General features: G+C 38.8%; 3 protein-coding genes and 1 long non-coding RNA gene across 12 annotated transcripts; 2 read left to right on the top strand and 2 right to left on the bottom strand.

Annotated features, from left to right (window-relative positions):
• Nucleotides 1-1501: 1501 nt before the first annotated feature.
• Nucleotides 1502-11027, bottom strand: LOC149034964 (U18-myrmicitoxin-Mri1a-like). Of its 6 annotated transcripts, none has more exons than XM_089191060.1 (5): nt 10878-11027; nt 7871-7976; nt 4887-4990; nt 2373-2399; nt 1502-1801 (listed from the first exon to the last, which is right to left on the bottom strand). In XM_089191060.1, the coding sequence occupies exons 2-5, from the start codon at nt 7903-7905 to the stop codon at nt 1629-1631; spliced, it is 339 nt and encodes a 112-aa protein (XP_089047186.1). In that variant the 5' UTR covers nt 7906-7976; nt 10878-11027; the 3' UTR covers nt 1502-1628. The 6 variants fall into 6 exon arrangements, with proteins under 6 accessions (XP_089047186.1, XP_089047185.1, XP_089047187.1 ...); XM_089191059.1 differs by lacking the exon at nt 10878-11027 and adding an exon at nt 8124-8320; XM_089191061.1 differs by lacking the exon at nt 7871-7976 and having other exon boundaries at nt 10878-11026.
• LOC149034965 (uncharacterized) lies at nt 8379-9738 on the top strand. Its single transcript, XR_016182147.1, has 3 exons — nt 8379-8845; nt 8993-9062; nt 9612-9738. It is a non-coding gene; the product is annotated as an uncharacterized LOC149034965 (long non-coding RNA).
• Nucleotides 11028-12590: 1563 nt separating the features above from the next.
• On the bottom strand, nt 12591-14462 carry LOC113671322 (uncharacterized). Of its 2 annotated transcripts, XM_027187534.2 has the most exons (4): nt 14268-14462; nt 13709-13735; nt 13450-13473; nt 12591-12894 (listed from the first exon to the last, which is right to left on the bottom strand). In XM_027187534.2, exons 1-4 carry the CDS (start codon nt 14341-14343, stop codon nt 12719-12721), a joined length of 303 nt encoding a protein of 100 aa, XP_027043335.2. In that variant the 5' UTR covers nt 14344-14462; the 3' UTR covers nt 12591-12718. The 2 variants fall into 2 exon arrangements, with proteins under 2 accessions (XP_027043335.2, XP_089047191.1); XM_089191065.1 differs by lacking the exon at nt 13709-13735 and having other exon boundaries at nt 14268-14440.
• Nucleotides 14463-17382: 2920 nt separating this feature from the next.
• LOC113671324 (ATPase family gene 2 protein homolog A) lies at nt 17383-25143 on the top strand. Of its 3 annotated transcripts, none has more exons than XR_016182139.1 (14): nt 17383-17630; nt 18250-18371; nt 18465-18507; nt 18617-18654; nt 18746-18825; nt 19410-19468; nt 19805-20440; nt 20853-20982; nt 21319-21502; nt 21778-21971; nt 22502-22739; nt 23378-23461; nt 23916-24206; nt 24496-24634. XR_016182139.1 is itself a non-coding variant. In XM_027187536.2 (14 exons), the coding sequence occupies exons 1-14, from the start codon at nt 17441-17443 to the stop codon at nt 25048-25050; spliced, it is 2733 nt and encodes a 910-aa protein (XP_027043337.2). In that variant the 5' UTR covers nt 17383-17440; the 3' UTR covers nt 25051-25143. The 3 variants fall into 3 exon arrangements, 2 of the variants coding, with proteins under 2 accessions (XP_027043337.2, XP_027043341.2); XM_027187536.2 differs by having other exon boundaries at nt 23916-24095; nt 24496-25143; XM_027187540.2 differs by having other exon boundaries at nt 23916-24174; nt 24496-25143.
• The last annotated feature ends 1158 nt before the right edge of the window (nt 25144-26301 follow it).

Genomic DNA, 26301 nt, shown 5'->3' with positions numbered 1-26301 from the left:
GACCAGACCCCAATGAAAGACAGCCTCCTTGTTTTCTGTGCCCTCGTTAGCCGTAGTAATAAATATGCTTTTAATTTACTAAATTAACAACCAAATAGCGTCGTAACTTGAACGAGGGAAAATAGTGTAAATATGGGATTGGATTCGGAAAACAGACCCTCTGTCTTGGTGAGGAAATCATTCAAGCTGAATAGTATTTTGAACCTGAGAATTTTGTGTTCCTCTACAACAGCTTCAGCAGCCTCTTAGTGTGGACCTCGGTGGTCGCAGACCGGGATCTTTCCGTCCCTCCTCTTTCACAAGACCACCTCCCATTAGTCGCTCCCAGTCCTCGGCCGAGTTGCGCTGCGACTAGAACGAAACCCCATCTGATGACAAGAAAAGACCCATTAGCCCTCTAGCAATAAACGCCGTGAGACGATTTAGCTTTGGGGGTATCGACAAAAGACAAGATTTCTGGGCAAGCACTGAAAATCCACGTGTTGGGACAACGCAGGCGGAGGCTGAAGCAGACGAGTCTTTAACAATTGTATCAGAATCTCTTCAAGTTGTGATAAGCGAAACCAGAAGCACGGGAAAAACTCCCTCTATTATTCGTAGAGATAACATAGATGGCTGCGAGTCGAATAAAGAAATTTCTGACATCGGCGAAAAAACCAATGTGAGATTTAGCGGTGATGAAGATGAAAATATAATTAATTTGAGGTCGGTAAATGCAATGGATGAACATATTGAGAAACTTTCCATTCTCAGTCTCGAGAAAGAAGATGCCATGATAAGCAGCCAAAATGCAATTCCGAAGATCGTGCGTCAGGATCGACTGTTTTCTTCAGAACCAAAAAACGATAACATTTCCGATCCAAAGTCGAACTCTTATCGTGAATCATCGAACGAAAGTGTTCAAAACCTTTTTGGTGTTGAGACTTCTAGAGTGGTACTCGATGATAATGACAATTTGCAAAGTACTGTAATACTACAAAACCCATTGGTGGCTAATGATTTCGATACAAATCAAGAATTTCCCGCGGAAATAAAAAACTTTTTAGGTCAGACTGAAGAAAAAGTGGAATTGTCAGACTCGAAGACACTTGATTCCCCAGTACATAAGGTAAATCCTACGCGAACACAGAAAGCTTCATGTGACCGAAGTGCAAAGGACTTTCCGGCTTACATGAGGAAAGTGCAAAGAAAGAAGGAGAAAAAGAAAAATGACAAAATAAAAAAATATTATTTGTATAATCAATTCTGACAAACAAACTCGTCAATCATCGAGATATTTGTTTAACCAATCAGTATCATGTGAAAGTGTTTAGGGAAAAAGAGAAAACATGGAGTCTTATCTGAAATATAAAGATGCAAAAAAAAAAAAATCTCTGGCGTCCTCCATCGTCATTGGGGCTGAGATCTGGGTGGAGATTTAGGCGAGGTTATAAGGGAATTACCTGACCCTTCCTTGGAAATTTATTACCTGACTCAAATTTGACTCATTAAAACAAATAAGTTTCCATGCTATCAGATTTATTTCAGTTTTGGCCCAAATTTTTCACAAGTTCACATTCCTTTTCAACTCGCTAGTGCTAAATCTGCGGATTTGTTCAAGAATTTTTTTTAATCTCTAAGGAAGGCTGTTAATTTCCAGGTTGTTTCTCCTGAAGATCCCGCTCTATTATTCGATGCAAGCATCTTTGGCCTGTAAACCCATCAGCACATATACAACCTAGTTTCCTAGGACCAAGTTCCAAGGCGAAACACGTTCCCCCGTTCGCACAGCCTATTTTTTGAACTTCTTCGGCCGTACAAGCTGAGGGAAGAAAAGACATAAACGAAGGGAACGTTTATTATTGGTTATGTTATGATAAAACTTACCTTATCCCTTTATAACGCTCTTTAATATACTCATGAACCTTTCCCTCGTTGGCAGTTAATTGGCTGTCATTTTTCTATACTATATTGGAGACGAATGATCCCCCTCCGTCCCCCCCCGCCTACAAACCATGTAATCCCCCGCCAAATAATAAAAAAATGGCTGGCTCCTTATTCAACAATTAGTCGCCCCCTGAGATTAGGTAGGGGCTGCATAAATGCACCAAGCACAGTCTGTTAGAAGAAAACACATTAAGAGTTCAAATCTTATGAAATAAAGCATGACGCTCAGACCTGTAAATATCATCACGATCTGGGGAAAAGACAAAGTTTAGTCTGTGCTTTTGTTTCTGTAGAAATTGTGTTTTGTAACTGATGGAGATGACGTTATACAATACTCTTTTGCTTGCACTATACTATAACTGAGGCAGGTAAAATTTAAAAAAATTAAGAAAATAGGAAATTTAATCTTGAAAGGAAGAGTTTTTGCTCTGAAAGGAGAAACTTACGTTCTTGGTGACTGCTTCCGGGATCACCTTAAAAGCAAAAAAAAAAAAAGTTGAAAAACACTTCATATGACCTCTTTATTACTGTTACAAATAGTCAAAACAAGTTTTGCTGGGTATGGACTGAAGAAAAAGCGAGAATGTTGAATAATTTTTAACGAGAAGATACCGGTTTTTATGCTCATCGTGAAGGGAATCACTTGAAAAGAACGGAACACTTTATTAAACGGCTAACCAATTGAACTGTTGACATTTACCAGGGTTACTTAAATCTCAAAGTAAAAACATATAAACTTCTCGAAGAGGGAAGCAAATAGTTTATGCATGACACACATGATTAGGCCCAAAATTAATGCGAGAGGCGTGAATTTTACAGAGGCAAGGTAACGTGAAATTTCAAGATTTCCTTTCGATGCTTGAAATACTGTTAATAGAGAGTTTTAATTCCACGTTTGGTGTGTTCACCGCTATCGTCAAATCGAGGTCATCAGTTTGTGGTTAATAATGATGTAATAATAACCTTTATTTAACGTGGTCAAATGTTCTTAGCTAATTAGCTACTTTACAGACATGCCACGAAAAATGCATAAATAAACTAGAAATATTAATAGAAAGAGAAGATTTCTCATAAAAACCTCTATAAAAATATATTTATACAACTAAAAAATTATTAAAACTAAGAGTAAATCACGACTAAAATGTAAAATTTGAGAAATCAAACATAGACATCAAGTTCCTAAATGTTGCGATTTTATCAGCGGCACGAAACTGATCCGGAAGAGTGTTCCAAATCTTAGCTGCAGTATAACGCCACGATTTAAGACCATAGGTGATTGTATTTACTTTGGGTAGCTCGAGGATGTGTTTTCCTCTAAGATTATAATTAGTTGATCGTTCGTGCAATAGCTCTTATTCCTGTAGGGACTTAATACCCATGGATAGCTTTGTAGACACCGGTGGCCATTTTAACAATTCTTTGATTAAATGGAGACAGCAAGTTTAGTTGTTTTAGCAACGTCTCGTACGTGGTTGACTTGTCACGGGTCACAAAGCGAAGGGCTCGTTCACTGACTTTTTCAAGTTTGCCGGAACCTCTTCTACCACAGTGATGCCACGACTCTGAGCAGTAATTGAAATGCGGTGCAATGAAAGCACGATATGTATCTATCCTTGGTTCAAAAGGCAATATTTTCTTCAGACGATTGAGAACAGCAACCTGTTGACTTACTTTACAACAGAGTTTACGAATCTGTCCCTCAAACTTAAGCTTGTTATCGATAGTGACGCCAGGGAGTTCCATTTTATCTTGAATAGGGATAACGGTTCCTTCACAGGTCAACACAGGATTTCTCTCGACCCTTCCAAAAGTAATTGCTTGATATTTTTAATGATTTATTTTCATTTGGTTGAATTCAAACCACTCATCAACCTTTTCAGATCAGCACTTATGACAAGTTGGTCGATATTTTTCGCAGACTTGAACAATTGAGTGTCATCGGCATACGTGAATACTGTGCATTCATTCATAGCATAAGACACGTCATTCATGATAATATTAAAGAGAATGGGACCCAAAATGGATCCGTGGGGGGACACCCTTGATTATAGTTTTCATAGAAGAGTGTTGTCCCGTCAATCTAACACGTTGCTGTCTGTCGCTTAAATAATTCGTTACAAGATTGATAACTTTTGAGTCTCCACCGTAATCTTCAAGCTTTTTAACAAGGAGATCATGGAGAAGGGTGTCAAATGCTTTTGACAGGTCCATAGACACCAGACTAATAACTTTGTGATTATCTAATTCTTTCTTGAATTGTTCAGTTAGACTAAGGATAGCTATGTCGCACCCATGAAAATCTCTATATGCAAAGACATTGTTACGAAAAACATCTTCAAAGTGTGAAGCAAGTGGTTAGAAGCAAGAAGTCTCGAGATTTTCAGCTTCTTAGCTCGACGTCGACTTTCATCCGAAAAAAAGAATCATCATGTGCGTCGCCATCTTGAGTTACATAAAAGATGGGGGTCCTTCATTTCAAACACAAAACGTGGCTGAAAGATTAGTTTTCTAGCGTTCCAAATGAATTGGTTATAAAGAAAAGACTTCACTTCATATATATCTATTGGAAGTACATGAGAACTTTCGAACAAGAAGAGAAAAAACGTCGAGGGAGTTCAACTAACTGAAACTGCCTTGCCCAAAGTTCAAACGTGGACGGCAAACGGCGAACGTCACCGCAGGAGTCTGGTCACGTGACTCTTAGAAGTTTGCGGTCACACGTATTCAGAAAAAAACGTGGATCTAAAACTCCCTTAAGTTGAAAGTATACGTGCAGTGCCCCCTTTAAAGCGAAAAGAAGCACAAAACTGAGGTTCGATTGGTTTAAGGTGGTGCGAGTTTTCTTGGCTAATTGAAGAGAGTAATGAAAAAAAAATTGATGCAGTAAAGAATTACTTTGAACAACCAATTGAAAATCACTCCAACATAATGTGTATAAACTAGGAATTACACTGACTTACTGGCTTTTCCTTTACCCTGAGCTTCCACTGTGGCACAAACCATCCAAGCTGCACCAATCAGAATCAGAGCAATCTTCATTGTGGATAAGCGTCTTCTTTTGCAACTGAAAAACAAAGCTTCTTGTAAAGTAAGCTCTTCTGCCGCTCTTGGATCTGCTGTGAAATTTGCTTTTATATCGTCTCGTATATATTAGAATCACATATATAAATATTAAAAAGAATGTTTTTGACCTTTTTTCCCCAAGCAACAGGATATGAAATCAAAACCAATCACCATTCGTTCAAATTTGATTTTTACGACACTTAAGCCGCCCTGTCTAGCTTGTAGCTGTCTTGTTATGCGATTAAAAAAGAAGTTTTGTTCTTTTTTTTCTATGGAATCTTTCTTATTGACTAATTAACGAGTTTTTATTTTTATTTATGATGAGGAAAAACCTTTTATTTTGTCACGTACCAAGTTTTTACTTCTTTTCCTAATTCCTATTAACTCCCAAAGATCCTGAATATGGTTATTTGTGTAATTCCCATCGTTGCGAATGAGGACTGTGTAACCTCTTTAGGCTTCAGGCAGCAAATATGACGTTTGAAAAACAGACGTTTGCGTAACACTGTGGTACAAAACACTGTACAGTAGAGGAGGATCAATGAGAAAATAAATAGGAACGAGTAATGATAAGGATTCGCTATGAAAAATTCGTAGCTTTAACACAGCCTTAGGAATTGGGGGAGAGCATGCCTCTTATCAGAGTTAGGAACCAGTTGGTAGAAATGGCGGATCAATTTGAGGGGATTTGTGTGGAGACTGACGGCTTAATCCTGCCCTTGGAATCACAGGATCATTGAGCTCACCATAGCTCCAGTTTAATTTATGTCTTTTTCTGTTACATTTAGTTAGCAAAAAGAACTATTTCTCTTTTGCTAACGCTTTTTGTTACAAAGCGTTTTATTATTACCACGAATAAGGGATCCATCAGACAAAACAAGGTCGCGTTGTAAAATGTATGTAAGTGGAGCCATAATAAATAACCAGTTTTCTTTCCCTAAGAGGTAGTATCACCACCAAGTTTACCTCGTAAATTATTCAGGAATCACAGGATCATTGAATTCACCATGGCGCCAGTCTAATTTATGTTTTTCTCTGTTATGTGTAGTTGGCAAATAGAACTGTTTCTCTTTTGCTAACGCTGTTTTTGTTACAAATCGTTCTGTTATTACCATGAATAACGGAATCCACCAGACAAAACAAGTTCGCAGTGTAAATTGTATGTAAGTGGAGCTACAATAAACGACCAGTTTTCTTTTTTGAAGAGGTGGAAACACCACCAAGATAAATTCGTTAATTATTTAGGAATTACAGGATCATTGAGTTCAACATAGCGCTAGTTTAATTTGTTTTTTTCAGTTACGTACAGTTAGCAAAAGGAACTGTTTCTCTTTTGTTAACGCTGTTTTGTTACATAGCATTTTGTTATGACCATGAATAAGGGGATCCACCAGACAAAACAAGTTCGCGTTGTAAAATGTATGTAAGTGGAGCCACAACAAATAACCAGTTTTCTTTTTCGAAGAGGTGGTAACACCACCAAGATAACTCGTAAATTATTCAGCCAGAAACGCCTCTACGGGTCTTAGCTTGGTATCTTTAGAAATAAGGTGACGAATTTATCAGCGAGGATCACAAAAAACCAACGAGAAAATTAGCTGCTTTGTGAAAAGCAAAATTAAACATTAAAACTCATTCCTTGCTTTATGTTGAATTTCCAGGCTTTTATTAGAATATTTTAAGGCAACTTCGATTCCCTATTTTTTCTTGAATTTCTTTTTAATTTTCTAAACCCTCTGATAAGAAACTTATATCCCAAATCTAAATTTCACCTGGATTTTTCCATTTTCTTTCGATAAGAATTACATCAACTCATTTTTTGGACTCTGAAACCTATAAATAGATTTAAATCGCGAAATCGCGCTCACGGTCAGAAATCGAGGACAGCATGGCGTCCAGGCATGCGCTCAACGTTCTCGAACTGGGATTTAAAATGTCAGTCGTTAAAGGCTTCGTGCATGGGGGAAAAATAAAACTTTTCAAAATTGCTCAAGTTATAGGGAAAATGATTCACATGCGATCAAAATGCTGAGTCGAGTCAAATTTGTAGCATCCCTAGAGTATGCTAGATGGAGTCCCGAACCATCGCTTTACCGAGTACTCTTTTCCCATGGCTCTGTAATTTTGGTTGAATGCCTTCCTCCCAGTCAAATTATGGCCACCAAACAGAAGACTTTCCAACTTTTGAACGTCCATTCCGCTAAAGCAAAGGTTAAACTTTGAGATTTGAAGCTTCAATAATGCTGAATTCTTGTTTTTGTGGGATCTTTTATTCCGTAAAATAATGGAATTCTGAAAATCCATTTTCAGACCCAGCAGTTAGTCAAACGGACAGGGAAGAAGCTATTTGCGAGCGGTTTTTCTAGACCTAAACGATTCCTTTCGAACGCCATTGCTTTCACGTGTGGTTACAAAGCCTTACAATATTTATCACTGGCCCCGAAGCATTGTGGCTCCTAAACATGTGTTACAGTTGGGGGTGAAAGCCTCATTGGTTATTTATGAGAGTTGGGGGATCAAAACATGTGGCGCTATGCGCCAGACGTTCTCGTTGAATACTTGTGTTCTTAGATTCTGAGTGAAGAAATCAACAATAACCTTTTTTTTGTGATGCTATAAAAACTGAATAATTTTCTGTTCGGATTGTCAATCCTTCACTTCACTAGTATCTCAGCAAAATAACGTGGAGCACTGGGACCAATGTTAATTTTGAACTACGATATGTCAGCGGGTTATCATTTATTTATATATATGTCATGAGAACCTTTCTTTGAAATTTTCTAATTTCACGAGTCTTTCCGCGCGAAAGATGAGCGAGAAAAAGCTCGATAGCTTCAGTTGTGTGAATTATATGGAAGACTGGTGCATTCTCGTCAATTACCTGATCACAGAGCAGATTCGTCCAGCGACGATCATAAGTGCGCGTTCATGCAAGATGGCGTCCTGCACGCTCTCGACTAGCGACTAAATACAGGAATGGCTCCGACCTGCGATTGGATGATAAAAATAGTAAAAGTTAATAACTTGTATCTTAACTCCTTGCTCGTGAGTATGGTTAACCGCGTGTCTCGAAGCGGAACAATGAAATATCAATGTGAAAACGCCGATGAGTCAAACAAGAAATCGCTACTTACATAATGAAGAGAAGGCAGAGTCTAGCTTGTTCAGCGAGGTCGTTCAGCGATATTCCGGCGATGAAAAAGTCATCCGCTGACAAGCTCCGCTGACAAAACTCATTTAGTCAGTTTAGGCAGACGACCAGAGTGGAGCCATTTGTGTATTTCACCGCAGACAGGAATGGCTCCAACTCATGCGTATGTTAATTTTTTTTCGTTCTGGCTAAATAATTCATACACTGAGATAAAAACTGAAAGAGCGATTTATTAGGTTCTTCTTAAGTTGAAGTCTACAGTGCTTAGTTCAGTGCGATGTTTTTAATTTACAGTATGCTCTGCTGGAGAAATATGGCTTAGCCACAATCGAGGGAGTTTTTTTTCGTGGAAAACTGATTTTCTAGGTTATTGTTCACATAAAGGACAAATCCATTCATCGGGCTCTTCATCTGTTTTAAAACTACTGTTCGCACAGCGCTGCTCACTAGTTTAGTTTTAAATTTTTTTTTTTTTAAAAACTGTTTAAAAAATTATTTAAAAATTATTGAAAAAAATTATTAAAATTGAGTCGGAGCTATTCCTGTCTGCGGTGAAATACAGGAATGGCTCCAGTCTCTGTTCGTGCGCGTGAACTGACTAAATGAATTTAGTCAGCGGAGCTAGTCAGCAGATGACTTTTCCATCGCCGGAATATCGCTGAACGACCTCGCTGAACAAGCTAGACTCTGCCTTCTCTTCATTATGTAAGTAGCCATTTCTTGTTTGACTCATCGGCGTTTTCACATTGATATTTCATTGTTCCGCTTCGAGACACGCGGTTAACTATACTCACGTGCAAGGAGTTAAGATATAAGTTATTAACTTTTACTATTTTTATCATCCAATCACAGGTCGGAGCCATTCCTGTATTTAGTCGGTTGTACGCTCTCGTTGTGGAGACGAACAACAAAATGATTTCAGGTGCGTCAGATAGATGTGATCAAAGGTTAATAATGATTTTTTTTAAAGTTTAACCCAATTTTTTGCTCTTAATTAATCTTAGAGTTGTGCAAGTTCTGAATTAGAAGCTTTTTATGAGTTTAAACGACCGTGGGTCCCAGGAGAAAAGTGGGGGTCGTGAGTTTTTTCTAATTGAAATGGGGGGGGGGGGGGGAGGGGCAGGGGTATTCTGACCGCCATTCCCTCTAAACGGAATATGGTTTTCGGAGTCGTAAATGGTTCTGAACAGGGTCTCTTTTCAGGCTCAAGGCCTTGAGTGGGGTTAAAATGTTGCCAGTGCAGACTCCTGATATGCTGTGCTGGCCAAAATTTTTAAAATTTTACTGTAAATATTCTTTGGTTTAATTACTGATTAATTGTGTTCTCCATCTAGGTGTGGCATTATCACAACTTTCTCTCCAGAATCTGCTGGAAATTTTTGCTATTTTTGTTTTTCATTATGAAGAAAAGTAGGTAATTTTATTCAACAAGGCCCTCCCTCTATAGTTTCCCCTTTTTTTACGTTTCAAGGAATGAAGTCATCAGCATTGGAGCACTGAAAAGGCTTTAGTTACATGCTACGAGGGTGGAACTCAAGTTGTGGTACGACAGAAGAAAGAAACACCAGGGTTTTCCTTTCAACATTTTGCCTACATGCATCTCTCTGTATGTGAAATTTTCCAACTTGAAAGTTATTCAAGTTTTTTAGCTTCCTTTATCAATCATCTTGTATAACAAGCTATGAAATGTAGGTTCATTTGCTCAAGTGGCTGCCTAGAGCCAGAATTGCAGGACAGGCGTAGTTAAGAGAAGCTTGTCACCATCACATATTTCAAAAGGCATCCAAGACGAAAATACTGCAATGCCCGATGGTTTTTTTTTTATGTTTTTCAGAGATGGAATAATGGATTATAAAGGAAAATTAAATTTAGTGTTGTAGCTGCCTGGCAAGGGGAGATATTTGACCCCAAAGTTTTTAATGTTTGGATGAATCGAAAAGTCTAAAACACAGTCATTTGTTTGCCTCTGTTGATTGACAAGCCATGGATCAAATCGACTGACACTTGCGTCATACATTCATTAAGGAGTTAACAATATCTATACAAACCCTCAGAATATCGGCTAACCACCATTGCAGTGAGAGCTTCATACATTTTACCTATTTTTAAGCGATTTCCTCGGTGAAAACCAAGAAAAACCGAGTGGTGGTCCATATCCAAAAACCAAAACAGAAACAAGTTTGTCTGTTTGAGTTTTGGGGCAGACCCTTAAACTGCCAAAGTTTCATTGAAACCATAAAGATGGCATGTAGCACGACTGCCTGGTACTCTCGTGGACACACTCTTAATTGGCAGTCATTTTTCTATACTATATTTGAGACGACTGATTTCCCTACCGTTTTCACCCCCTGCAAACCATGTTAACCCCCCCCCCCCACCCCTAGGATAAAAAACGGCTGGTTCCTTATTTAATAGTTAGTTGCCCCTTAGATTAGGCAGGGGCCGCCTAAACGCACCAAGCAGAGTCTGTTAGAAGAAAACATATTAAGAGTTCGAATCTTCTGACATAAAGCTACGATCTTCTGACATGTTAATTATCATCACGATCTGGGGAAAAGACGAAGTTTAGTCTGTGTTTTTGTTTCTGTATAAATTGTGTTTTGTAATTGATGGAGATGTCGTTATATAATACTCTGTTCCTCGCACTATACTATAACGAGATAAAATAAAAAATATCAAGAAGATTGGTAATCTAACTTTGGAGGGAAGATATTTGGGTCTGCAAGGAAAAACTTACGTAGCTCGTGACTTCCTTCGCCATCACCTTGAAAGCAAAAAAAAGAGAGTAATCAGAGTAATCTTCGTTGTGGATGAGTGTCTTCTTTTGCACCTGAGAAATAAAGCTTCTTGTAGAGGAAACTCTTCTGCCACTGTTAGATCTGCTGTGAAATTTGCTCGTTTATCGTCTAGTATATATTAGACTCACAAATATGAATATTAAAAAAGAACGTTTTCATCCTTTTGTTTCCAAGAAGCAGGTAATAAATTCAAAACCGATCACCGTTCGTTCAATCTTGTTTTTTAAGAAACTTGATCCGCCCTTTCTAGCTTGTAGCTGTCTTGTTATGCGATGTCAATGGAAGTTTTCTTGTTTTTTTCTATTGAATCTTTCCTATTGGTTGGTAATTCATAAGTTTTTATTTACGAATGAAGAGACTTTTTTTAATTTTGTCACGTATCAAGTTTTTAATTTTTTTCCTATTTTCTTAAACTCGCATAAACCATGTACACGGTTATTAGTGTAACACCCTTCGTTAAGAATGAGGACTGGGTGACCTCTTCGGGCTTGTAGCAGCAAATGAGACATTAAAAACAGACGTTTGAGTAACACTGTGGTACAAAATACTGTACAGTAGAAGAGCGACACGAGAATAGGAACGAGTAATGATAAGGATTCGCTATGCTATTCGTAGGAATCAGGGGACAGCATGCCTCTTATAAAGGATTAGTGACCGATTATTGGAAATGGTGGATCAATTTGGAAGGACTTAGGTGAAGGCTGCTTAAGTAGTGTTCATTACTGCGAAGATCGCCTTCATATTCACGTCTTTATCCGCAGTTCAAATATATGTCTTTCATATATTCACAGCCGACTATACTTTTGGTTTATTAAATAAACAACCAAATAGCGCCCTAACATGAGCGAGTGAAAATGGTGTAAATATAGGATTGGCTTCCGAAAATAAGGCCTCTGTCTTAGTGTGCAAATCATTCAAGCCGGAATAATAATTTCAGCCGGGAATTTTGTTTTTCTCGTCAACAGCTTCAGCAGCTTCTTAGTGTGGACCTCGGTGGTCGCAGACCGGGATCTTTCCGTCCTTCTTCTGTCACAAGACCACCTCCCATTGTGAAACATCGGACGAAAGTGTTCAAAACTTTTCAATGGTGTTAAGACTTCTATAGTGGTACTCGATGAAAATGACAATTTGCGAAGTACAAACCCCATTAGCGGCGAAGGATTTCGATACAAATCAAGAAGTTCACGAGGAATTAAGGAACTTTTTAGGTCAGACTGAAGAAAAAGTGGAATTGTCAGACTCGTGGACATTTGATTCCCCAGTACATGAGGCAAATCCTACGCGAACACAGAAAGCTTCATACGACCGAAGTGCAAAGGACTTTCCGGCTTACATGAGGAAAGTGCAAAGAAAGAAGGAGAAAAAGAAAAATGACAAAATAGAAAAACTGTTCTTTGTTTAATCAATTCTGACAAACAAACTTGTTAATCATCGAAGTATTTGCTCAACCAACTGGTATCTTGTGGAAGCGTCAAGGGAAAAAGTGAAAACACGGAATCTTATTTGAAATATAAGGATGCACATAAAAAATCTGTGCTGTCATCCATCATCACTGGGGCTGAGATTGGGTTGGAGACTGGGGCGAGTTTTCCCTGACCCTCCTTCGGACATTTATTACCTGATTCATATTTGACTCATCAAAAAAAAAAAAGTTTCTATGCTATCAGATTTATTTCAGTTTTCGCCCAAATTTTTCACAATTTAGCATTCCTTTTCAACTCGCTAGTACTGAATCTGCGGAGTTGTTCAAGAATTTTCTTTTAATCTCTAGGGGAGGTTGTTAATTTCCAGGTTCTGTCTCCAGGAGGTCCGGGTCTACTGCTTGATACTGGCATCTGGAACCTGTAAATCCTTCATCACAATGACAACCTATGGACCTGGCGCCCGGCCCAGGCTCCAAGGCGAAACACGTTCCATTCAAACACATTGTTGCTTTAACTTCGTCTTCCGTACAAGCTGAAGGAAGAGAAGAGATTTGAACAAAGGGAAAGGTCATTATTGGTTGTGTCACGGTGGAATTTTACTTTATCCCTTTATAACACTCTGTAATATACTCATGATCCTTTTCCCTCGTTGGCAGCTAATTGGCAGTCATTTTTCTATACTATATTAGAGACGACTGATTTCCCCTCCAATCCCCCCCCCCCCTACAAACCATGGGATCTCTCCACCAGGTTATTAATAAATGGCTGGTTCCTTATTCAACAATTAGTCGCCCTTGAGATTAGATATAGACTGCCTAAATGCACCAAGCACAATCTGTTAGAAGAGTCCCAATCTCATACCATAAAGCAACGACCTTCTGACCTGTTAAATATCATCACGATCTGGGGCAAAGACAGAGTTTAGTCCGTGTTTTTGTTTCTGTATAAATTGTGTTTTTTAACTGACGGAGATGACGTTATACAATACTCTTTTCCTCGCATTATACTATAACAGAGGTAAAATTAAAAGAAAATAGGAAATTAAATCTCAGAGGGAAGATATTTTGGTCTGCATGGAAAAACTTACGTAGTTTGTGACCTTCGTCATGACCTTGAAAGCAAAAAAAAAAAATTATATAAAAGTTTTATATGACCTCTTTATAACTGTTAAAAGTAGTCAAGACACGTTTTGCTGGGTAAGTACTGAAGAAAAAGAGGGAATGTCAAATTATTTTTAACGAGATGATACCAGTTTTTGTACTCATCGTGAAGGGAATCAAATAATCAAGAAATTAGGAATTTCAATCTTGGAGGGAAGATATTTTGGTCAGTAAGGAAATACTTACTTGACTTGTGACTTCCTTTGTTATTATCTTGAAAGTAAAAAAAAAAATTTCACATGGCCTCTTTATCACTGTTACAAATAGTCAAAACAAGTTTTGCTGGGTAAGAACTGAAGAAAAAGCGAGAATGTTGAATGATTTTGAACGAGATGATACCAGTTTTCGTAATCATCGCAAAGGGACCACTTTACATTTACCAAGGTTACTAATATCTTAAAGTAATAACACAAACTGCTCGAAGAGGGTAGCAAAAGGTTCATGCGTGACACGTGATAAGGCCCAAAATTAATGCGGGAGGCGCAAATTTTACAGAGAAGTAAGGTAATGTGAGATTTCAAGTTATCCCTTTTGATTCTTGAGATACTGTTAATGTTGCAGGACATGTGTCGTGCCCTTCCCAACGCGAAAAGAGGTGCAAAACTAAGGGTCGATTGGTTTAAGGTGGTTCGACTTTTCCAGACTAACTGAAGAGAGTATCGAAGAAAAAATTAATGCAGTAAAGGATTACTTTTGAAAACAAATTGAACATGATGCTTATAAACTAAGAATTATACTGACTTACGGGCTTTTCCTTTACCAGCATCCACTAAAACATAAACCATCCAAGCAGCACCAATCAGATACAGGGCAATCTTCATTGTGGATAAGTGTCTTCTTTTGCACCAGAAAAATAAAGCCTCTTGTAAAGTAAACTCTTCTGCCAATTTTAGATCTGCTGTGAAATTTGCTTGTATATCGTCCAGTATATATTAGACTCACAAATATAAATATTAAAAAGAATGTTCTCATCCTTTTGTTCCCAAGCAGCAGGTAATAAATTCAAAACCAATCACCGTTCGTTCAATCTTGTTTTTTAAGAAACTTGATCCGCCCTTTCTAGCTTGTAGCTGTCTTGTTATGCGATGTCAATGGAAGTTTTCTTGTTTTTTTCTATTGAATCTTTCCTATTGATTGGTAATTCATAAGTTTTATTTATGAATGAAAATTTTTTTTTTATTTTGTCGCGTATCAAGTTTTTACTTTTTTCCTATTTTCCTATTAACTCGAAAAAATCATACACACGGTTATTAATGTGATTCCTGTTGTTGAGAATGAGGACTGGGTGACCTCTTCGAGCTTCAGCCAGAAATAAGACATTTGAAAAACAGACGTTTGCGTAACACTGAGGTTCAAACACTGGGCAGGAGAAGAGCAAGAATGAGAAAGTTAATAGGAACGAGTAATGATAAGGATTCGCTATGCAAAATTCGTGGCTTTAACACAGCCTTAGGAATCAGGGGCGAGCATGCCTCTTATAGGAAACTGGGGACCGATTGTTAGAAATGGCGGATCCATTTGGGAGGGGTTGTGTGGAGATGATGGCTTAATTCTGCTCTTGGAATCACAGGATCATTGAGTTCACCATATAGCCCCAGTTTAATTTATGTTTTTTTTCTGTTCCGTGCAGTTAGCAAAAACAACAAAATTTCTCTTTTGTTAACGCTGTTTTGTTACAAAGCGTGTTGTTGTCAAGTTACCATGAACAAGGGGATGTTCTAAACAAAACAAGTTCGCGTTATAAATGTATGTAAGTGGAGTTACAATAAATAACCAGTTTTCTCTCGGAAAGGGGTGGTAACACCACCAAGATAACCCCGTAAATTATTCAGCTAGAGACGCCTCTTCGATCTTAGCTTTGTCTCTTTAGAAATGAGGTAACAAATTTATATGCAAGGATCACGAAAAACCAACGAGAAAACTACAATAGGTGCTTTGTGAAACGCAAAACTAAATGTTAAAATTCATTCCTTGTTTTATGTTAAATTTCCAGGGCTTAATGAGAGTATATCAGGTAACTTCTCTTTTTTAAGATTTTTTCTGATTTTCTAAACCTTTAAATAAGAAACTAGCATCTTTTTGAAAAACGCGAAAATAAACATTGCACCTCTGTTTTATGTTGAGTTTTCCTGGCACGGTTTTATGAAGATAGTTGCTGGAACAACTTCTATTTTCCTTCTTGGTTTTCCCTATTTTCGAAACACTGATAGCTATCGAAACAAAGAAGTTTGCGTTAAAATTCAGTATTGCTTTATTCAAACATTGTTGGTAATCGATCTTTCGACACTGAAATTGAGCATCTGAGTTTTACCTGGATTTTTCCCATGTTTTTCGATAAGAATTATATCCACTGATTTTTTTTTCTGTTTTTCTAAACTTTTAAATGGATTTAAATCGCGAAGTCACATTGTTAGTTGTCTGTCAAAAGCATGTACAAAAAATGTGATACCAATTATGTCGTACACTGGATATTACTCTTTAAGAATCGAATAAAAACGAAAATCTTGTTTTAACAAACAATTAACGTTAAAGTTAACAAACAAACAAATAACTCAACAAGTGTCTTTAAGTAGTCAAGAAAGGTTCCGAGTTGTAGAGAGGTAAAAAAAATCCTTCAGAACGTTTCGATCTATGATCAGCCCTTTCCGTGATTCTGGTTAAAAGGAAAGTACTTTACTTTAGCAAATTGACACAAGTGTTCAGTTGTCAGGCTAACTGAAGTACTGTAAACACTCCTCGAATCAACGCGAACCAGAGAGAGCAAGGGAAATTAACGAGAAAGATATGCTAAAATTTCAAAGCAAGGGAAATCAACACGTATTTCTCAAGTAAACAAAGGCAGAATAAGGACCACATTTTCTTTAACACTGAGTCCGAAAGTCTGCAAAACAAAAAAGGAATCATGCTTGAATATTGAATTAAGATAGCATGGAAAACCGCGGTTTAAACGGTCTTTACCACGTACCGCCGGGTCTGTACTTTTGTAAAATAATGCTCTTTCGCTAATGATCCCTCGAAATACAGGGGATTAATGTTAAGCTGTCTTTACTTATTCGCTTCAATTAGAAAGAATAACATGTCTTTTACCACCAAGGGGAAAGTACCGTTTTTAGCACACTTTTACCTCGAAAAAAAATGCAGCATTTCTGTCAAAAACGACATGACGGCAGCCGTGCTTAAACCATGATGTAATGCTTTCCTAAGCAAAAAAAAAACGCATGAACAAACATTTGTTTCAGTTTGATAACCTCCAGCCGAAATCAGTCAGTTGTAGGGATAACATTATTTTAACCCCAAAAAGCTATTTCGGTACTAAGTATAGAATCTTTCCAGCATATCTCTTTCTGTGACCATAACTTTACAAACTATCATTAAGCAGAGAAAGTAGATCCCCTGGGTGTAACATGTAACCAAGAATAAACTCAGCATTCTCTCTGTATTTTCAATTTATTTCTTAAAAACTCTTTTACTCTCAAGATCTCATATGTAATTTTCCCTACTATCCGCCATACAATTCTTTTAAAGGTAGTTCAGAGAATTTGGGATCAAGTTAAAACCCCCTTGTTGATATTGTTCTTCATTCTCACCACCCGTCTACTTGAGATTGCATTGATATAGTCAGGAGAAATTGTCTTGGTTATTCTTGAGAGTTGAGGGATCAACACACGTGGCTTTCTCCTTCAATACTTGTGTGCTTAGATTCTTAATGGAGAATGAACGATAAATTTTGTTTTACAATGCAATAAAAACAAATTTCCTGTCCGGGTTTCACACATATCTTAACAAAATAACGTAGAGCACTGGGACCTATGATGATTCTGAACTACTATATGTCAGCGGGTTATCATTTATTCATATTTATGTCATGTGAACCTTACTTTGAAAATTTTTAATTTCACGTGTTTTTCCGCGCGAAAGATGAGCAAGAAAAAGCTCGATAGCTTTCAGTTGTGTGAATTATGCGGAAGACTGGTGTATTCTCGTCAATTAGCTGATCACAGGGCGGTATGTGGAGCAGATTCGTCCAGCGAAGATCATAAGTGCGCGTTCATACAAGATGGTGTCCTGCACGCTCTCGTTGTGGAGAGGAACAACAAAATGATTTCAGGTTCGTCAGATAGAAGTGATCTAAGGTTAATAGTGATGTTGTTTTTAAGTTTAAACCAAGTTTTTGCTCTAAATCAATCTTAGAATTGAGTGGTTTCTGAATTGAAAGTTTTTTTTATAAGTTGGAACGATAGTGGGTCCAAGGAGAAAAATGTGGGCCGTGGGTTTTTCCTAATTGAGATTGGGTTGGGGTTATTCTGACGGTTATTCCCTCCAAACAGGATCTAGTTCCCGGAGTCTTAAATCTTAAACAGAATAGATGAATTTTAAGAGTCTTGGACAGGGTCTCTTTCCGGACTCAAGGCCTGGAACGGGGTTAGAATGTTGCCAGTGAGGACTCTTTAGATACATTTCTGGCCAAATTTGTTAAAATTTCACAGTAAATATTCTTTGGATCTTCCAAATATCTATGAGGCCATTGTAAAACAACTTAAGTGTAGGAGAGAAGTGATAACAAGGCCTGATCTGTCACTGATCAGTCATCACAAGCCCCAGTCATTCTTAAACCTCAGTAACCAGAATGACAGGATTTTTATATAGAGATAGACCTCCCAAAGCTATAACTGGATACTTACAAGGGGTTTAAGTTTAATTTTATGGTTTAACTGTGATTATATCAGATAGTAAGCTGCCACTGCCATCTCGAAAGAATGTGATTTTGCTGAACAGTAACACAATGAGGGAGTGCAACCTGCCCATTGGAAAAAGAGTTGTGTTGAGGTCAGACCAAAAAAACTTAGAGGTAAATGTTTCAGAAAAAGGCTCATAATTTTTTACATGGTTCATTTTTAGTGTGTGAGCATGATAATAAGATCATTGTATATTACATTGGCAGATTGTCTGTATGGCATGGCCTTCATCAGGAGTCTCCCCAGAGTGTAGGTGGATAACATTTGATTTTTTCATCAATGTTCCAATGACTTAATTTATCAAGAGCATAAAATTATTGCTGCTGGTAATTACTGATTAATAGTGTTCCCCACCCAGGTGTGGCATTATCACAACTGTCTCTTGAGAATCTGCAGGTAATCTCTTTTATTTTTGTTTCTTATTATGAAGAAAAGTTTGTAATTTTATTCAACAAGACCCTATTCACTAAGTTTTCCCGTTTTTTAGGTTTCAGGAGGTGAATTTGTCAGCATTAGAGCACTGAAAAAGCTGTGGTTACATGCTGCAAGGGTGGAACTTGAGTTGTGGTAAACGGTTGATTCTTTTCCTTTTTCTATCATAGCAGTAAATGCAATCCATCTTTATGTGCACTCTGGTTACAAGAATTAACCCTTTACACCTTAACATCGGTATGCATATTCTGCACACTGTTCTTTATACATTTCCTAAGGTGCTGACAAGGAGAATTTGTTTACCAATCAAAAGCTTCTTTCATTGGTGATCATTTCCTTTATTCTCATGACCCTTTATATGTGATTTAGGAGTGATATTGTTGGGAGAAATTAGATGCTAGTCGCTCTTAGGGGTTAAAGGGTAACTAACAGCCCAGAGCGGGTAGAGACATTTTCAGGCCAACTGATGGAGAGCCTTGTTCCACAATGTACTGTGCTTCATAGATAAAATGCTGCTGAATAATCTAACAGTATCTCACAATACAAGAGTTGACATGAATTATACATTGCTGTTTGTATGTGCAACTGGACAAAATGCATTAAGGGAGATGGGGATGACCCAATTTGTTCTCAGTCAGTTAGTGGTAGCAGCTACCTCACCAATTAACAAGGCTTCCCGCCCAAAAATAAAAGATTTACTTACTTTTGTTTCATTCTAGTGATGCAGTGGAGTTTGAAGTGAACCAACTGTTTACTGATTACTGTCTTCAAGATTTACGTAAGTACTAATAGGTTTCTCTAACCTATGTTGCTTCTTCAACAACCTAAACCAATGAGATTCTCTTCTGTTTGACATACCATTTATATTCCTGGAACCTGACTGCAAATTTTTTCTCTTTCTGCATGTGACTGTCAAGATACCAAATATGTTACAATTGCATGTGTATGGCAATGAATATTCATGGAGGGGGGTAGGGAGACCGTATTGTAAGATGCCAATTGGTTGAGTCGTGCTAGACTGTTACTCCCAATCCCTACCCAACCCTACTGGGTACTAAAGGTTGTATTTATCTCTTGGGGGACTGTTTATTAAACTTGTTCAAAACCATTGCAGGGAATCAATATGTCTGTCCTGGACACAAATTAGAAGTCACATTCTATGGCAGAGCCCGGCAGCTAATGGTTATAGGATTAACTGGATCCTGTAAACTTGATACAAACTCAATTTCTCCAGCTGAATTGAAGCCCCAGCAAATATTTTCTAACACTTCAACTTCAAAGCTTACAGACAAACTGGAAAGGCTCAGCCTTAATAGGGGAACAAGAATGGATGCAAAAGCTGCTATGTCGTGTGATGTTGAAGATTTGACAATTCGGAGGAATTTGTCATCAAATTATCAAAAACAAAACTACACTGAGGACGAATTAGTTGATGCGGAATCAAAAGAAAAAAGTGAAGGATCTGTGCCACAATCGTATCATGCAAAGGCGAAGATTGAGCACGGATGTGGAAACACTTTGCGGTCAGATGTCCAGCCACACCAACGTGATGGTCAGTCAGTATTTTATTATATTTCACCAGAAGAAACACATCTGACAATTCACGCTCGCGGAGTGCGTCAAAGTGAGCATAGCGTGCTAAAAAATAAAGTAACTTTTAAATCTATCGGAGGACTTCATAAGCAAGTTGCGCTGGTGCGTGAAATGATCGAACTTCCTCTTAAGCATCCTGAAATGTTTACGAATTACGGTAAGTTGTTGTTAAATAACAAGTGAGTTCCTTTAAAGGCAAAGGAAGGGGGATTCTCTATGAATTAGGGTAACCAATATTCTATTAGAGTAATTTTCAATTTCTATCGAAAGTAATCCGTGATTGCTTTGGTTTTCCTATAATTCGCTCTTTGATTGGTTCAGAAAACTCTCACCACTCTCTTAACCAATCAGATGCAAAATACGACTTGGTCGTCTGCGTTTTCCCGCGCTTTTGGCAGTTTGGTTGTTTTTTACTGTTGTCTTCATAGACTCTTAAAGATGTTTTCCTTTCTTCTGACTGGCCCTATTGTCCTTCAATAACTTCCTCCCTCCTTTCTTCAGTTAGTCGTGGGAATTGATAAACATTTACGGTCTATGAATTGTCTCTACAACATTTCTTCATTGTTCAGGTATTCCACCCCCGCGCGGTGTCTTGCTCCACGGTCCGTCTGGAACAGGGAAAACCCTCATTGCACAAGCAGTGGCCGCGGAGTCTGGTGCCCACTTTATCTGCCTTAATGGCCCGGATGTTCTTAGTAGGTCTGTAAAGCGTTTAGACTTCATTAATAGCATACCCCGCGACATTAAAAATTTTCACAATACTAACATTACTCGCATTGCGTAAAAGGCTGTTCAACACAGTTACCATCTTCATTTACATCATCATTACGCAAAGGCATTGTATTCGACATTCCTTTCGTAGTAGTGTGTGGGAAGTTTGTCACCATGCACCTAGTTAAACGGCCTCGAGTCTTCTATAGCTCAGTGGTAGCGCATTCTAAGCAAAAATCGTTCCTTTACTCCAATTATGCTTGTCTTTCACTGAATAACACTATCTTTCAGTAACCTTTTTGTTCTCTCTTTTTTTCCCGCCAGATATTACGGTGAAACAGAGGCACGTTTGAGGGACATATTCCGCGAGGCTCGCGAGAGGGCTCCCACTATCGTGTTCATAGATGAGCTGGATGCTTTGTGTCCCAAAAGAGATAAGGTACAGAATGAGTTCGAGAAGAGAGTAGTGGCTACTCTGCTCACTCTGATGGATGGAGCAGACACAGCGGTGAGGATTGAAATGGTTATTATTTTGGTTATGATTGTTATTATAATGATAATGGCGATGATGATGAGGAGGAGTTTTTCGACCCTAAGCCTATCAATGTCTCGGAAATAAGCGCATAAAATCCATCTAAACTGAACAAAAGACCTATGCTCCCCAAGGCGAGTGAAGAAGTTTGACCTTACACGAGTTTAGTTGTTTACAAACTCAAAGAATTATGACTATTAATCCGCTTGTCAGAGAATAGATAAAACTGAAACTCAAGTGATTATTTATAGAATTTTTCATCGAGTCACGTGATCTTTTTGGCGGCCACTAACCGTCCTGACGCCATAGACCCAGCCCTTCGCCGACCGGGTAGACTGGATCGAGAAATTGAGATTGGAATACCAAATGCTAACGACCGTGAAGATATTCTGCGGACTCTTCTGCTCAATGTGCCACATGGCTGCACGGAAGATGATTTGAGAAGGTATGTAAACAAGAACGACGCAGAGAAGTTGATCGTATCGAGCTGAAAAATCAAACCGAAAAGAGAAGGGAGAAAGCCGAGGAAAAGGTTGTGCTGACGAAGCTGCCTTTTGAGTGACTGAAAAGTCGAGTGTCAGTCCTTCGTCAGAGCCCTGCCGTGACAAGGGGCTAACGCTCGAGAGATCAGCTTTAGAAACTCTTTATGTTGGCCTCTTAAAACCCTTTAACTCCCAGATCAAATTTGTCATTCTCCTTACTGTCAACCGTACAATTCTTATAATGTAAAGTCAAAGAATTCAGTATTGGATCAACTAATTATCCCCAAACTGATATTTTTCTTCATTCTCATCACTTGTCTGGTTGATACTGTAATGATATTGTAAGGAGAAACTCTGTCTTGGTCACTCATGGGAGTTAAAGGGTTAATATTATCAACTCAGTTGATCAAACCAAATTATCACGTCACAACCTCGCCGACGCAGCACCTCAGTTTCTGCAGAAACTTACCCTCTTTTTTCATTCTTTTTGAAGTTTCGCAGAGTTGGCTCATGGCTATGTAGGAGCAGATCTTACCGCTGTGTGTAAAGAAGCAGGGCTCATGTCATTCAAACGTTGTTTAGCGGAACAAAACGGACTTTCCACCGGTGACGTCGGGGTCCAGGAGGAATACTTAAAAGAGCGCCTTTTGGTCACCAGAGAGGACATGATGGCGGCGTTCCGACAGGTCCGCCCCAGTGCCATGCGCGAAGTGTCTATTGATGTACCTAAGGTGGGAATCGTGTTCAATGGTATTTCTGTTTGACCTTGGAGAATGATGGTTTGCCGGCTTAAAAGGCCGGTTTGTGGAATAGGCTTTTTAATTACCGACGGTCCTCGGTTTATTTTTGCAAAACCATGAATACTGAACGCTTGTGAGCAAACTGCAATTCAGAGAATCGATAGGGTCAATATTTTTGCAGCGCAGGAGAAAACTTGTTATTTTCCTTCGTTTAAGGGAATTTTTAATTTGGTTTCTAAAGTGATATAGACTTGCGTTGGCTCTGCTCTACTTCGCTCTATAATTGGTCCAGAAAATAAGCGTCACCATCAGACGCAGAACGAACACCAACCGCGTCTTGGTTACTCGCGTTTTCCCGGGCTTCGCACAATTTGCTTGTTTTTTGTTGTTGTTGTTGGAATTACCATCGGCTCCTCGCTTTACTGTCCTTTTACCTTCAATGGCCGTTGTAAATACTTTGATGTTGGTTTCACGGCACTCAATCGAAATTCACAGAAAAATTTATTTATCCAAGAGAACACTACCTTTCTAGTAGACAATACGTGAATTTGTCGATACCAAAAATGCCCTGCTCTATTTTATTCCCGAGCTCAAAATTAACCATCTTTCTTATTCTATAATTTGTGTAGGTTCGTTGGGAGGATATCGGGGGAAATGCAGTCATCAAACAGAAGCTAAAACAAGCTGTGGAATGGCCACTAAAACATCCAGAGGTGATTAACAATAACTTTGAATTTATACGAAAGAGAAATAAACCAAGAGACATACTGGTGGAAGTGATTCCTACGAGCCATGCCAGTCTTCGTATGAGTTGCAATTTATCTATAAAATTGTGGCTTATATTTTACTGGTACTGAATCTCCCGGGACCGTTTTGTACAAACCACGATGAAGCTATTCCATGATTAGCGTGATATTTTTCTCTTAAATGAATAAAGGGGGTAACTTTCTAAAGAAACTGGTTCTACGTCGGTGAGAAAGTATAAAAAAGTAAGTTTGTATTAGTTGGGTGTTATCAACACTGCGATAAAATCTCACAAAACCTTAGCCTCTATATACGTTTTAAAACTTAAGAAATGAAAACCAATTTTAAGGCCAGTCAAGGCTAACTTCGATCTTGGCCCTGACTTTTCTGACGGACAATCTCTTTTAATTGGTTCCCCAAAAGGCGTTTCAACGATTGGGTATTCGCCCTCCCAAGGGGATTCTGATGTACGGTCCCCCGGGATGCAGCAAGACGCTTGTGGCGAGAGCACTGGCCACAGAAAGTGGGCTCAACTTCTTGGCAGTGAAAGGGCCTGAACTGTTCAGTAAGTGGGTTGGAGAATCTGAGAAAGCAGTAAGGCAGGTCAGTGGTGAACAGTCCAGCGAGATGCCCCGCGGGTGATAATGCGTCAAATTCCTCAAGTGTAACTACTTGTCATCTGGCAAGTATCTTTGCTTTCTCAGCGAGTTACTAGTATGTTAAAAAAATTAATCCCTAATATTCCATGTGAAATTAGACAAATACTGGTGCCTTCTACCTTCTTGACTTTGCCACCGAACCCTGAAATTTATCCTTTTACTCTTTCATTCGAAAATTAGTTATAAGGCATTCTGTCTTAATGTCAATCGCCATGTTATAACATCATATTCAATAACTTGCTATAGATTAAGAAATATAGTACATTTTGTGCTCGACAATGAAAAGAAGAAAGTTTTTTTTTTCGAAAAACTTCTTGCTCTAAAACTTACCATCACTTTTCCAGGTTTTCCAAAAAGCACGTGCCGCCGCACCATCCATCGTTTTCTTCGACGAAATCGACGCCCTCGCGGCGCGCCGTGGGAGTGGTGGAGATGACGGTGGGTCAAGTGTATCCGACCGCGTTCTCACTCAACTCTTGACTGAGCTGGATGGCGTGGAAACACTTAAAGACGTTGTCATGGTTGCGGCCACGAACCGTCCTGATATGATTGACAAGGCACTGCTCCGCCCTGGAAGAATTGATCGGATTGTGTATGTGCCACTTCCGGACAAAAACGCGAGGGAGGAGATCTTTAAAATCCACCTCAATGATACTCCCCTGGGAGATGACGTCGTAATGGGAGATCTTGCTGAAAATACCGAGATGTTCTCGGGAGCTGAAATAACAGCGTTGTGCCGTGAGGCCGCTCTGATGGCCCTTCAAGAGGACATTGAGTCAAATGAAGTGCTTAGGAGACATTTCGATGAAGCTTTTAGGGCGGTGAAGCCAAGAACTTCTAGGGAGTTGATAGAAATGTACAGAAAATACCAGAATGAAAGTGGTGTGCATTCTATTTAGTAGGCTAAGATTTTGACATGTCTTCTGAACGTAAAATGCCAATTTAGACCTCTGGAAGGCTGTCTTGAAAACAATAAATCAGCAGTTGTTCAAGTTGTCCTTTTTTTTCTCGTTTCAATGCAGAGCAGACTCTACGAAATGAATACAGGGGCCCTGTACTCTTATGAATCTATTGAATGTGTCTTTTGCCGTTTGTGATCCCATGTACAAATTTCCTTTTTGGGTATCCAAATTTAGATCGTATTTGTGTTAGTTCCTCTATAGCGTCATTTACTCTCCAGAGCGGTGATATCTATAATTGCGAATCAAGGATCTGCTCCAGCCTTATGGAGAGAGAAAAGTTCTTCCTAGTTCCTCTTTATAGCAAACCACATAGAATAGTTAACCGATCACCACCAAGACGCCGGATTTTTGATCAATCAAGAAGCAGAAAATTACCACGGTCGAGGGTTCACATTCAGTATTAGCGATCGTGGCATGGTGTTCGCCTTCAGGAAACTATCCATTAATGGAGTGACTCTTTACTCAGTCGTAGCCAAGGTGTTTGAAAGAATTGTCTATGATCAATTATATGCCTATTTAGAAGAGCAAAGTATCATCTATAAATATAAATCGGGTTTTCGCGCTACTTATTCAAATGTTACGGCCCTCCTTGAAGCCACTGACACTTAGGCGTATAATATTGATCGTGGAAAAACCAACGTTGTCGTTTTTCTTGATTTAAAAAAGGCCTTCGACACAGTTGATCGCGAGATCCTCCTATCCAAGTTAAGCCACTACGGCATATGGGGAAATGCGTTCAAATGGTTTAAGTCATACTGAGAGAATCGCACGCAAATGTACCCCATTAATGGGTCGTTATCTAATAACCGTTCATTAACTTGTGGAGTCCCCCAGGGGACGATTCTCGGGCCATTGCTATTCCTGTTATATATCAATGATCTTCCGAGTTGTTTATCCAATTGTGAACCGAGGATGTACGCCGACGACACCCACTTTACATATGCGGGTGATTGTGTAGACGATCTCCCAGTTATATTTAAATCAAGACTTAGAAAATTTTCTCAATTGGTTGAGAGCGAACAAACTTACTTTAAACATGACTAAAACTGAGTTTATACTCATCGGTTCAAGGCAGAGATTGAGTACTCTCGCAGTTTCTCCCATGATCACAATTTATGACGATCAAGTTAGCCAGGTTACCACCGCAAAATCACTTGGAGTGACCATCGATAACAAACTCGATTGGAG

The sequence above is a fragment of the Pocillopora damicornis genome, chromosome 13 (assembly GCF_964200805.1).
Source record: "Pocillopora damicornis chromosome 13, jaPocDami1.2, whole genome shotgun sequence".
Lineage (NCBI taxonomy): Eukaryota > Metazoa > Cnidaria > Anthozoa > Scleractinia > Pocilloporidae > Pocillopora > Pocillopora damicornis.
The sequence above is the reverse complement of the archived record's forward strand: the minus strand, read 5'-3'. Positions and strand labels throughout refer to the sequence as shown.